Source organism: Myotis davidii, unplaced genomic scaffold (assembly GCF_000327345.1).
Source record: "Myotis davidii unplaced genomic scaffold, ASM32734v1 scaffold394, whole genome shotgun sequence".
NCBI lineage: Eukaryota > Metazoa > Chordata > Mammalia > Chiroptera > Vespertilionidae > Myotis > Myotis davidii.
In genome coordinates this window covers 1,983,052-1,996,261 of record NW_006287548.1, presented here as the reverse complement: position 1 = coordinate 1,996,261, position 13,210 = coordinate 1,983,052, and the positions used below count along the sequence as shown (strand labels likewise).

Genomic DNA, 13,210 nt, shown 5'->3' with positions numbered 1-13,210 from the left:
GAATATCAGTGACCAGTTGCCTCATCACTGCTAATGTCATTCTGCTTAATTCAAATGTCTGTAATCAAGACAATAAATAGCTGTTTGCTTTGACCTACAGCCGCAAGACACCTGTCTCTGGAAGAGGTGGGAGCCATTTGGCAGAAGGCTGCCAATCCTTACTATGCCTTTCTTTTTTTTTTAATTTTAATTTATTTATTTTTTACTATGCCTTTCTGATGAGTGTTTTTAAAGTCTATCGCATGTGGAAGAACCTACTGGTGCTGGGAGTTTTATATGCTCTGCACAACGGTGCTGAATGCTCAGACAGGCTCTTCAACAGCAGTGGGAACGTGCTGAGGGCCGCACACAGGAAGCCACAGCACTGAAGTGAACACCAGAGGCAACCAGCTCAGTTACCAGACTCTGCTCTTCCAACCCTGACCTTGTGAGCATAAATAGGAGTGTGAACATCAGAAAACTTTTCAAAAACAGATTTGCCTTTCAAAAGAGCTGGTGTCTTTAGTGACCACTAGGAATAAGCGAGTTTCTTATGTGGTTCTCAAGAAAGCACTAAGAACTGTAGCAGCAGGCAGTGGTCATCAAAGAGGGTGAGTGAGAGCTGACTCACGGAGAGGCTGTCACTATTACCACACAAGCTCTGCTCCAGTGATGATGGCAGCAATGAGTGCTAATGTATATTGAACACCAAAACCCAGTCTCTGGCACTATTTTAAGTATGTGACATGTACTTTTAAAAAAATTAGATTTTTAGAGAGAGAGGAAGGGAGCAACCGTTCGGTTCACTGGATGATGCCCAACCAACTGAGTCCCACTGGCCAGGGCAACATGCACTTTTAATCAAACTCTAAGCACCCTCCTCTTGGGCATTTTTGTGGATGCTCAAGAGTCAAATGTATTTTGTAAGTACAGCTTTGCCTTCTTGAAAATGATAGGAGAATGAATCACTACCCTGAAAAAAAAACAAACACAAAGTCTACCTCTCTAGAGGTCAAAATATTCTTTTCTGTTCCCAAATGCTGAAGGATTGGTAAAGAGAATTTTCTAATACAAAAACTGCCCTTGCCTCAAAATAAAATGATCTTGGAGTCTGGTAAGATCAGCAAAATCTGAATTGTTCAGGTGTGATGTATAAACAATTGATATCTCTGAAGACAACCCTTCTGAAATGTACTCTAATACCCATTTCTCAAAGGCTTAATGACTTACGTTGCATGTTCCATTAATGTTTGGCCAGATGTCTGAGACCCAAGATGGAGGGCAAAGACTAGGGTGCAGTAGATGATAACAAAGATTCCTTGTCCTCTTTAAAACAGCAAACATCTGCTCCCCTCCAAGTTGGTATACAAGTCCAACAGGGAGTAAATATGAGAGCAATTAAAATGAACTACTGTGCATGAGTGTGGTTTGATTTATGTGAACAACTTCTGTGGGAGAGGGTCTGGTGGACTAATAGGAATGGAATGGCTGTGGTTGGGGTAACCCAAATATAACGATATATTTAGATCATCCTTGGCCGAGTTCTTCTGCTCTAAACTATCTCAGTTAAAGATACTAGTAATTTCAATAATTGGAGTTAGGCATGGGCTTACCCAGTGAAGGTCATAGTCAGATGGCCTTGCTCTTCCTTCGTCGTCCTCATATAATGTGAAACCTTCCCTCCGAGCCTGATAATACTCCTTCCGCAACTTCTGGATGCGATCAGCACCTCCACTCATGGGATAGCCACTACAGAACACAAACAAACATGGTCACACAGTGCACGTCACCCTGGAAACTCACTGTTTGATCTTCTTGTTAAAGGAGCTGACATCTGCATTTGGAAGATTCAATAATGTCAGGCAACTATGCTAGGAAAACTGTGAAATCAGTAATAACAATGAACAAAAACCAGTCCTGACATGCATACCTTTAGCTTCAAGGGTCAGAACATCTGACTTGAGCTTAGTAAGTGCCTTCTGAGTGAGAAGGTAAGAAAAGGTCCTGACCTTTAGAGCAATTAAAAGAGCCATCACATTTTTCTTATAGTCACACACACAAAATTTGGTTACATTTTCATGTGGGTATCTCATTTTCTCAAGTAATTATTGCCTATTTGAGACAAGTTGCTTGACCTGAAGATTGGATGTGACACAGAGTTGGCATGTGCCAGTGTTCAATTCAATGAGACTCATGCATTTTTAGAGTGTGGGCGGGTGAGGTACATGTACATGTCAATGTGTAAGCCAGGCCAAAAAGTAAAAAAGAAAAAGAGAAAGCGGGTGATAGTAGAACGTGTCCACTTGTTTAATAGTCCAAGGTGCTCTCTCTACTTTACCACTTCTTCCTCTCAGGAATTATAGATTCTCCAGTGACCCATCCACTCAACCCCAAACTGGTCAGCCAGTGGCTCCATTTTAGCTAGTATTTGTCTCCCTCATTTCAATAGAACCAACACCATGAGATACAATTCAGGGCTAGGAAACAAGAAAGGAATGATAGGCAGAACTCACAGTTGTTCAACTTCTTTGGTTCATCTGAGGTATAACTGAGAGCCCTATTGTGTCAGACCTTAAGTTAAGATCTGGGAAAGTAAAAATGGACAATTCACAGTCCTTGTCTGCAAAAAGCGCACAGTCTGGGAGTTAGGGGACTGATAGCGATAAAGACTACAACCCACTGTGACAGGTGCTATAACAGAGTCTGCACAGTGAGGAAACAGACTGCTTAAACTTCAACAAGGTGAGCGCAGGGCCACAGAGGAAGATCACGGAAGGCTCCATAGAGGAGGTGACACCTTGGCTGAATCATGAAGGTACTCAACAGTTGGGGAAGATGAGGAAATTCTGGACAAAGGAAAGGGCAGTGTAAAGGACAGAAATGAGAAAGCATCTTGTTTTGGGGAATGCAAGTAAGTTATTTGGGGCAAGCAGAGGTCTCAGCTTCATTTGTCCTGCCTCATGCACATATCAGGTGGTACATGCTCTCTTTCTTCTCTTATTGAGGAAGCACAGTAGAATAAAAGTGCGTGTGTTGGTGATCTGGGATATTTTGAATTTACTTTAGTGACAAAAGCATATTCCTTGCAAACTTTAGTATTTTAACTCAATTTGTAACAACAACCATAATGACACTCCTATTTCATGAGTCTGTAAGAATCACTGCTTCAGTATACAGAGCATATGGGTGGAGCAGGAAAGAGAAGTTTTTCTTGAGCACTTGTGTTTTTTTAAAAAAGAAGAGAGAGACAGGTGTAACAGAAAGGTAAGTAGGGGCCCCATTGTGAAGAGCTTTACAAGCCCAAAACATCCCCCAGTATTACAGTTGAGTTTTAACTTTAACAAAGATATAAAATAAGATCTCTGAAAACAATAGAAAGAGGTCACCTACTATTTTGTTAAAACACTTAAAAATTATACTTGTAAACTATAACAAGAAAATGATGATTAAATATCTTTTGGAGGAAAAACATTCTTCCCAAACTAGATTGTAAGTTAATTAAAAGCAGGACCACGTGTTGCTATCTTCCAACCTCTCTACAAAGTTTGTATCTGGGGCTAGGCTTTCTATGTACCTTATACACTCGGTAGCTGATGCCTTTGGCTAAGAAAAGACAAACCTTGATAGATCACATACCTTTATATTTTTTCAATATGTATTTCAACACTCTCAAATAATTCTGTTTCTATACCATGCTTTTCTTTTCTTTTTTAAAATAGTTTTTCTTGAGCACTTGAAAAAAAGTTGGAAGGCCTGATATGCTTTTCCAAACTACAGAAAGCTCTCTGGAACAGCTTGCCTCACTCCTGAGTATGAGGAGCTATGATACCCATATCCAATGTGCAGTGTCTGCTGATTACGTGAAAGCATGAGCTGCAGTCAAACTCACCAGATAAGTTTAGTCAACACAGTGCAAACTCACATACATAATCTATTAGTTTACCCAGAGAAACTGAAGCACTGAATTCAAGCAGAAAGAGGTCATCAGTAATAAAGAAAAAAAAAGAAACTGATTAAGGCATCATTTTAAAAAACACAAAACCCACCACTTTCCTACATTTGTGGTAGAGAAAGAAAACATACTCAGACTGTAAACTATTCTATATATCTATAAATACATAAATTTTAAAATATGGGTTCAATCAGATTTTAGTTCTCAAAGAGAGGGATTGGGGCAAGAATACAAAATCAGCTGTTTAGGATTCAGAAAATCTCTTATGGTTGACAGGAACATGACTATTTACTCAGAAAAGAAATCTGGCCTCAGAGAAAAAAATAGGAAAAAAAAAACACTAGAAAGTCATGGACCATCTCAGTGCAAGACAAGCTGTCCTTCTCCCTCCTGTGGGTATTTTAAAGAAGATATGGACACCGTACATATCTGTCATAACCTGGAACTACATCTCAACATTGTCTCTTCTTTTTCTTTTCCTCTCCAACTCCCATTCTACTGTTAGTACCTGTATCATATTTTTTTCAAGCGGGTGTTTTATATAATAAAATTAGGAACAGCAAATTTTGGTTTCATTTTTTAGCTCTTCTCTGCAGACAATATACAAAAGCTCACCATCACATCAATAAAAGTGATATACACAGCTATTGTTACCAAAGCAGTTGATTCCATTTTGTGTTGAGGATGCAGAAATGTGAAAATAAATATTAAAATACCACGTCATAATAGCAACAATAATCATAATAGTTATAATTGATAGAAACTTACATAGTAAATATATTGTTACAGACTTTTATTTACTCCATTTTTTGCCCAGAGCAGACATCACTAATCAATTACAGCATTCTTTCCCAGTGACCCTAGACATGATCTTAGGATCCTTCTGAGAACTTCAGAAAGCCACTACCAATCTGCAAGAGCTGGCACTTGAGTTTATTTCCAATTCTTATTTAACAGGTGCTGTAAATAGCTCAATATATCAAATAAAATGGAAAGGTAGGTGTTTTTTTTAAAAATATATATATATATTTTATTGATTTCAGAGAGAAAGGGAGAGGGAGAGGGAGAGGGAGAGGGAGAGAGAGAGAGAGAGAGAGAGAGAGAGAGAGAGAGAAACAAGAGAGAGAGAGAGAGAGAGAAACACCAGTGATGGGAAAAAAATCATTGATTGGCTGTCTCCTGCATGCCCCACACTGGGGATTGAGCCTGCAACTGGGAATCAAACCATGACCTCCTGGTTCATAGGTTGATGCTCAACCACTGAGCCATGCCAGCTGGGCAAAAGGTAGGTTTTATTGTTCTGCTCCACAGAGATGAGGAATCATGGCCTCCGCTGCTGAAAGTAGGTATCTGGTTTGTTTCGGTTCTATAATCGAAACTCTGTATCAACTCCAGCTCTGAGATCCCAGCTCACTGAAAGCTGGTTACTGTTTTTTTTTTTTTTTTGCTTTTATATTTGTTAAAATGTTTCAAACTGCATGCTCAGAGGCCTGCAAGGCAGGCCGGGAACGTTGGTTTCCTCCGTCACTGAAGCAAGCAAGCCTCATGTTAGTTTCAAGCTGCCTGGCTGCCAGCTGCCATCTTAGATGGCAGTTAATTTGCATATCTCACTGATTAGCCAATGGGAAGTGTAGCATAGGTATGGTTAATTACCCTTTTTGTCTTTTATTAGATAGGATATCTTAGAGATTGGGTCCACAAGCCACATACTAGCCCAGAATGAAAGTTAACCCTAGCCTTGAGAACTTACTTTCTGAGGACTCCTACTTTCCTTCCTTTATTACATGTTATCTATTTATTTTTCTGGCTTTATGGGATTTAGCAGTAGTGATTCTAGGAAATATTTTGCCTAATAGCTTCAGAAGTGATGTCAGATTATGATGGAACTCAAATACTATTGCAACCATATAACATCGAGCAAAGCATCAATAACCCCATCTCCACATTGCTAGATAGAAAATTTGCCTTTCTGTAGTAATTGTTCACTGGATAAAGTTAGCCATTTTATAAAAAAAGAAAGGCTTGTATTATAGCTATATTTATATGTAGGTGATCAGGCCACTCTTATACTTTCAACGTGCTAAAATTTTATGTAAAATGAATTTAAACCGTGTAACAAAACAGATTTATATTGTAGTGATTTCTTGTAAATTATACTGGTTATACCAGTATCTTTAAAGGCAGACATGTAGCCAGGCTGGTGTGGCTCAGGCTGAGTTTTGACCAATGAAACAGGAGGTTATGGTTGGATTCCCAGTTAGGGCACATGCCCAGGTTGCAGGCTCGATCCCCAGGGTGGGGCATGCAGGAGGCAACCGATCAGTGATTCTCTTTCATTACTGATGTTTCTATCTCTCTCTCTCTGCTTTCCTCTCTGAAATCAATAAAAATATCTATATTTAAAAGCCTAAGCGACCATTCAACTGTTCAACCAGTAGCTATGATGCGCTCTGACCACTAGGGGGCAGATGCTCAACTCACAGACATGGAAACATGGAACAGACTGATGAATCTCAGATGGAAGGGGGGAGGGAGGGGTAAGGAAGAGATTAACCAAATATCTTATATGCATACTAGAGGCCCAGTACACGGATTTGTGCACTGGTGAGTTCCCTCAGTCTAGCTTGTGGGGATTGGGCCGAAACTGGCAGTCCTACATTCCCCAAGGGTTCCCAGGTGGCGAGAGGGCACAGGCCAGGCCTAGGGACCCCACCAGTGCATGAATCCATGCACCGGGCCTCTAGTATTTTAATAAAAGACAGGCATGCAGTTACATAGGCTCTTCTTATAGCACTTGAGAGCTGGACAGAGTTTAGAGCTGTAATGGAGTTCATTAGCCATATCTTTTTCTTCATAGCCACCTAGAGTAATGTGCCCATATGCAATGAGTATCACAGTGAGGCATCATCTGCTCCTTCAAAATCTAATCTTGTTCTTCCCAGTTCATAATGAACTCAATTGAAGTTCACTTTAAGACGAGTGTTCATTTGGGCTTGCCATAGTCTCCTCCCATTACTGCTGCAGGCTGGAAAAGGGAAAGCAATATTTATTAAGCTCCTATAACTCCCCAAGTTTAATACTTATGCTTTACATACTTCATCTCACTTAACTCTCCATCAAAATGTGAGGACGACGCTGTTACTGACATTTCACAGGTGAGTACACAAGGCTCAGAGAAGTTGAGCAGCACGATTGCTGAGCGGTGGGCCAGGGGTTGGGTGACTGCAAACCCTGAGTCCATATCATGTTGCCTCGCCAGAAAGGCACTAAAACGCAGCAGGCGTTTCTAGCAGCAGATCACAGGCACATCCAGGTGGAGGGAACTTAGCAGAGCACATTTACAGCCCTACCTTCTGATACACGTTTATCTGCACAGATCTGTGCCATAAAAATAGAAGTAAAAGTAGCTAAAGCAATAGAAAGACATGCAACAAAGTCCATATTCACTCAAGAATGATGTTGGAGCAACTGCAGACAGAGAGTTCTGGATAATTAATGTTACATCTCTAACAGGCGTATGTGGGAAATGGGTATAAAACTGAATGGGGTGTGAAAGAGAATCCACATGGGACAAAGATCCCACATGAAAGAGAGAGAAGTGCTGGATGCGGACCAGGACAGACTAGTAGCCAAGGCCGCTCCCAGGAAAGTTCACCCCGACTGAGTAAGGGGGAGCTGATCACTGACAATGAACCACTGTTGGGCTTGTGAATTAACTTGGGGTGATTTTGTGTTTATGCCTTAGTAGGCATGTATGTAAAAATGTGCACACTGCGATTAAATGGCACGTGGTTAATTCCAATGAGCCGTGCTGCTTTCAGACCCGCAGCTCTGCGTCTGCAGAGGTGTTTGCCTTTGGTGAGGACAGCCCTCATTTGCAAGTACCAGCCTGGGGTCCAGAAAGGCGATGTGGTTAAGACATAGTCTTTGTAAAATGGAGCCTTCACAGGAGTATTCCTCCCTGGATGTGGCAATCCTTACGAAGTCACTGAACAAAACGATGTGAATTAGATGAGTACATGCCAACAATTATCAGAACACGGAGTATTTGTAAGTTTGGGGTTGCATAGACTCTTTAATTTTGTATGAAGTTTCTGTAAAATGTTATTTTGAAGTTTATCACTAAATGTTTCATTATATAAATATGGTGTCAACCTTTCTGTACATAAAAGGGTGGGATTTTTAAGGTTTTCTTAAAAAGGGTTAAACTTCTTGAAAGATATGGGGTGAAGAAAAACATTTTTGTAGCCTTTTAAAAACGCCAGGATGCCAATCTTTACCTGTTTCTCCCCACGCCCCCTTCACCCCCCACACCCACACTCCCCGGGTTGTTGTTTTGGTTTTGGTTTTTGCATTCGAGGACCTAAAAATTATCATTGTTATAAACTTCAATTTTAGCAGTACCATTGTTGCCTTAGAAAACAGGGCGTTTTTTTTGAAAGTGGGAACAGACTTCTCAAAGTACCTGTGTTCTGGGTCACTAACACTCCCGATAACACGAATGAAATATAATCTAAAATAAAATCTATATGCAATCTTATTTGACCAATTTTACTTTAAACTAGTTTCTGGAAAAGACTATTCCGTCGAAGACAGACAGTCATGGACACAACTGTTACTTATTTTCTGTTGGTGCTAAAGATCCCTGTCAAATAAAAGTCCCTAGAGATTCTTATAAATGCATTCAGGCTCATTAATTCAAAAGGCTTTTGAAGATTTACAGAAACTATAGCCCAAAAGCACTTACATTAATACTCTACAGATTTGCCTTTCATAGCAAAAATGCATTTATATAGTGGCCCATATACACTAAAGGAGCTTAAATAATAAACAATGGCTTTTAATGGGGCCTAATTCTATAGAATTCTTCAAGTGATACTTTAGTCCTGAAAAGCTCTAAAAATTATCCAGTGTAAAAATATTCAGTAAATATTATGATTATGTAAATTCCCTATCTTCTCCTGCTCCCAATTTCTTATACTTATTTTTTGAAAGGTACATTGACAGGTAAGATTTTTCATGGCTTAGTCCATCCAGTGAAATTTTGGGACCTATAACTGAGGACCCATGAACCACACCTGGGAATTTTTTTCTAATTTCTTCCCAAATTCATCATCACTATTTATCACTTTAAATTATTTTTTGCTAAAATGTTTCCCCAAATAATAAGAATATACCTTTCCTCATATGGACATTTAATATCTATCAGATTTAAGTTATCTTGTTGATTAAATAATTCATTGAAATGGAGAGCCCTTTGCTTGCTTATTATGACTGCCTAAAAATTCCTCAATCAAGAATAATGAGTTTAGAGAAAGAGAGAAGCATATTATTAACAGACAAAACAAACTGTCCACATCTAGACTCTGCCTTTATTTCCGGGGATACATTTGTCAATTATCTCTGACCTCTACTTCGTAGAAGGTGAAGGAACAATGCTTAGCCATTTAAAGAGAATATTTAATGTCACATAAGAAAAAAACTGGTGGCAGAATAGGAGAAAAAAAACAGTGCTCTCTGCTAATATGTAACTTTGAAAAGTATGTTTTTGCATAAATTACTAAGAATTCAACAAATCGCTTCCTATGTCAGGATCATGTGGGGAAGTTGGAAAAAAACCTGTGCCGAGAGATTGATATGCAAGTAGGGTTAGAAGAGGAAGAGAAAGCACAGTGATGCATTCGCTCAGCCTGTAATCCTGAACACAGTTATTCCTCCGGGCCATGCTGATGCTGCCGGGGGCATGCTGACCTCGCAGCTACAACCCACAGCGTGACTTGGCTTACCTGGGTGCCTGGCTTTGCCATGGCAACCCGAGTCTTGACCTTTCGTCTTTCTCAACATGTTGCCTGCTTTCAGCATCTGCTCTCTTGGAGATCTTTGTTTTGTTTTCTCCATCCCTAACTCGGTGAAGTCAACTTTGACGCCTACCGCTTGCAGATTTTTCCTGGAAACCTTAACCCTGGACTGGACCTTGACTCCCGGTGAATCAAGCCTTAGTGGGTATAAAGGCCCCTTCCCTGGCACTTTCGATTGCATAATGGCAAGCATTCCTACTCACACTACGAACCACGCTGCCGTTTATCGTTGAAAGCAATCTCATTGATGCATGAAGGACAACTTTCTCCCATGTGATTGATTGTTGTGACTGCGAATCTCCCCAGATCAATGTCATCTCCTCTTCTGTTAAAAGGCATTGCTCTACCTTTGGTCTTTATCACTTGAGACAAAGCGAGGCCAATCTCTACGCAGATCGCCTCTCATCAGAACATCCTGCTTCTCTGTCTCCGTTTCCAGCAAAGGCAGAATGTCTTTGGAGTGATATTGACAGTGTTTTCACAGTTCAACAACACACAGCAGCTTCAACTCACCGTTAAAAGCCAGAAACACATAATTTCATTGTTCTGATACTGCACAATGACCTCCTGACTGTGTTCAAATGTCAGAAGCCAGTTTTGCCATTAGTCATAAAATATCCAGGTGAGTTATTCATATTTTGAATAGTATTCTAATACATTTCCTCCAACACAGCGCGGTATTCTTGAGCCTTAAATAATTTACACAACTACTGGACACATTTAGAGTTATGTATAAACATAGGATACATATTGTCTCAAGACATTTTGCCAATTTTATTAACACCACAAGGTATGTGGAGGTCACAGAAAGAATTTATCAAGTGTTTCATGTGGTAACTTTCGTTGTTAAAAAATCTAGTTGAAATGTTTACACTGGGTGGTTGCAAAATTAGCCCTTCATTTCTACTCTACAACTTTGCAAAACAAACATACATAGATGCAAAGAAAAATAGATTTGGATCAATTTGGAACTGTGCATTCACTGTGTCTTTCATTAAAGATGGTAAACAAACCATGCTCTCAATTATAATTCATGTAGTTACAGCTGTTCTTACATGGTTGAAATATAGTGACATTGCATCCCAACTGTTTAACTGATGCACCAAATATTTGAGTGTAGAGAAAAATGGGGATCTGTGTGTGTGTGTGTGTGTGTGCGTGTGTGTGTGTGTGTGGTGGGGGTGTGTGCGGCAATTTAAGTTGTGTTAGTGTTCCCACAGGCCAGTCCATGTAATGAGCACATGGCCCTGGACACAAGCACATTGGTTTCCCTGGGTTGGTGTCAGTTCCTAAGCACCTCTCATAATGTAACTTTGACATTGTGTTGAACTCAATTCCAATGTTTCAAGCTATGCATTCTTTGCACAACATGGCCCCTTGCATGCAAGCCAACTTCTCCACCAGGGAACAGCCACCTGACATGGTGCTCAAGGACACAGTATGGGGTGGATATAGTGAGAGGTCACGTAGGGTCCAAAACAGCCTTCACCTTAAGTGTTTTCCAAGGTCTGTTCTGACTATACACAATTTTTGTCTCACCTAATGACTTTAGAAACTAACCTTAAGACATGAATCTACATGAAACATAAGGTTTTTCAGAGTTTTATGGCCCAAAATAAAATTAGCAAAATATTGATAAAAAGGTAAATGGAAGGAACCTATAAAACCTTTAACTCTTATTCGCACTATTGAGCTGAACAAAATATAGTTTAAGGAGAAATAAACTTTGGTTGCTTACACAGTATGTGAGCAAATTAATATTATTACAACACACACACACACACACACACATACACACACACACTTGTCAAAGAAATTCTCATCTATAAGTGTAGGACTTGCAAGATGAAATTATCTTCTAGGCTTAAGTAAAACACAGCTTGAAGTTTAGAAATACATATCTGACATTTAGATGGGAATTAAACTTTCAGAGTCTATTCTGGGAAAAATAGGCCTTCGTGGCAGCAGGCCAGAAAACCTTGGGAATTTCCTGGGCTTCCATACAATTCCCTCTTCCTCAGAGGAAAGAAGAGAGAAGCTCATCTTCTCCCAGGAGATCTCAGAATGCCATCAAAGGCCACTGATTCCCAAGCTGCCACCTAGACCTTTCCTTTTAGACTGTAAGAAAATAGGACCTAATTGACTACAGAATTTTAAGGGAAAATAAGCAGATTCTAAATGATTTAGTGCATGCATACTGTTTTTTTTTAAATTTTTTTTACTTGGAGGATTATATCAATCAGGATAGGCTATTGTATGCTGTGGTAACTAAATGTCAGTAGATGAAAACAGTAATTTCTTAATCACATAACAAGGCTTATTTTTCCTCCCTTAGGAAAATAACAAAAGTGACAAAGGAAGACAATATATAAAAGAACAAGGTTTTCAATTGAAAGAAGCTAAAAATTGTGATTAGGAGCTCAACACTAAATGTTTGGAGACAAAGCCTTCTAAATAATAAGATATGTAAACTAGTCCTTACCAACACATCAAAGGGATATATGATAATAAACTACCCAAACACCCAGAAGGGACATATGGGTCACACCGATATGTGATTGTGGGGCCGATCTTAATGATCACATATATGGTGTTAAATCATACTATCTCATAAGCATAGAAGTCTACATGAAGTATTCTGAAATTATTAGCATAAAAGCAATTAAGAATCTATCAAGAACATTTTTGATATTACCCAATTCCTTTCATTCCTTTTACACCTTTATGCTGAATACTGAGCTCTAGACATTTTAAATAAGGCTATAATAGTTAGCCAATCCAAAGAGATTCTCAACTCCAAAGAGCCACCTGAAACGTTCACATCTACTTAGGTCCCAAAGGATGCCAAATCCAAGAACATCCCACAGCGCTCATTTGCCTGGTGTAACGTGAGCTCTATATCCTGTCACCTCTCGCTGACCTTCTGACTCCAGGGATTTACGGGACAGAGACAGCTTGGAGCACCACCTCCCAGTGTGTTCCAGTTGTTTTGAAAAGACGTTCACATTCCTACAGCTCCTGTCTAGGAGCATGCTTTTCAGAACAGCTCAGAAACTAATACATTGATTGGTATCAAACTTAGATCAACTGCTTTCTTAAACATTTTCCAATAATCCTCTGAACGTTTTCAGATATGCACATTTATTATTTATTCTTAAACATTATATGTCTATGGTCCTAATGGTACAAAGGGGATTAAGACCCAAAACTGGACCCTCAGAGATTTCACAGTCACATGAGGGCCGTGGATACAGTGCAGTGTGGCAGTGATGATGAGGAAGTATCACAAGTATCATGATGTCCGGCAGTGGGTCAGGGGGTTGAGGGGTGACCGGTTGGCTTGAGGAGACCGGGAAGGGCCTTGAGGAGAGAGGAGAGCAGGCAGAGGGAGGGTGACTGGGCACGCTCAGGTGGGAGGGAC

At 39.9% G+C, this 13,210-nt stretch overlaps 1 protein-coding gene across 1 annotated transcript in view; it reads right to left on the bottom strand.

The window, feature by feature from the left end:
• Positions 1-13,210, bottom strand: part of PARD3B (par-3 family cell polarity regulator beta) — an 838,084-nt gene that overhangs the window by 106,058 nt on the left and 718,816 nt on the right. The window contains exon 21 of the mRNA XM_006759450.2: positions 1,593-1,728. Coding sequence (XP_006759513.1) covers positions 1,593-1,728 — 136 coding nt within the window. The remainder of the gene's footprint in view (positions 1-1,592; positions 1,729-13,210) is intronic.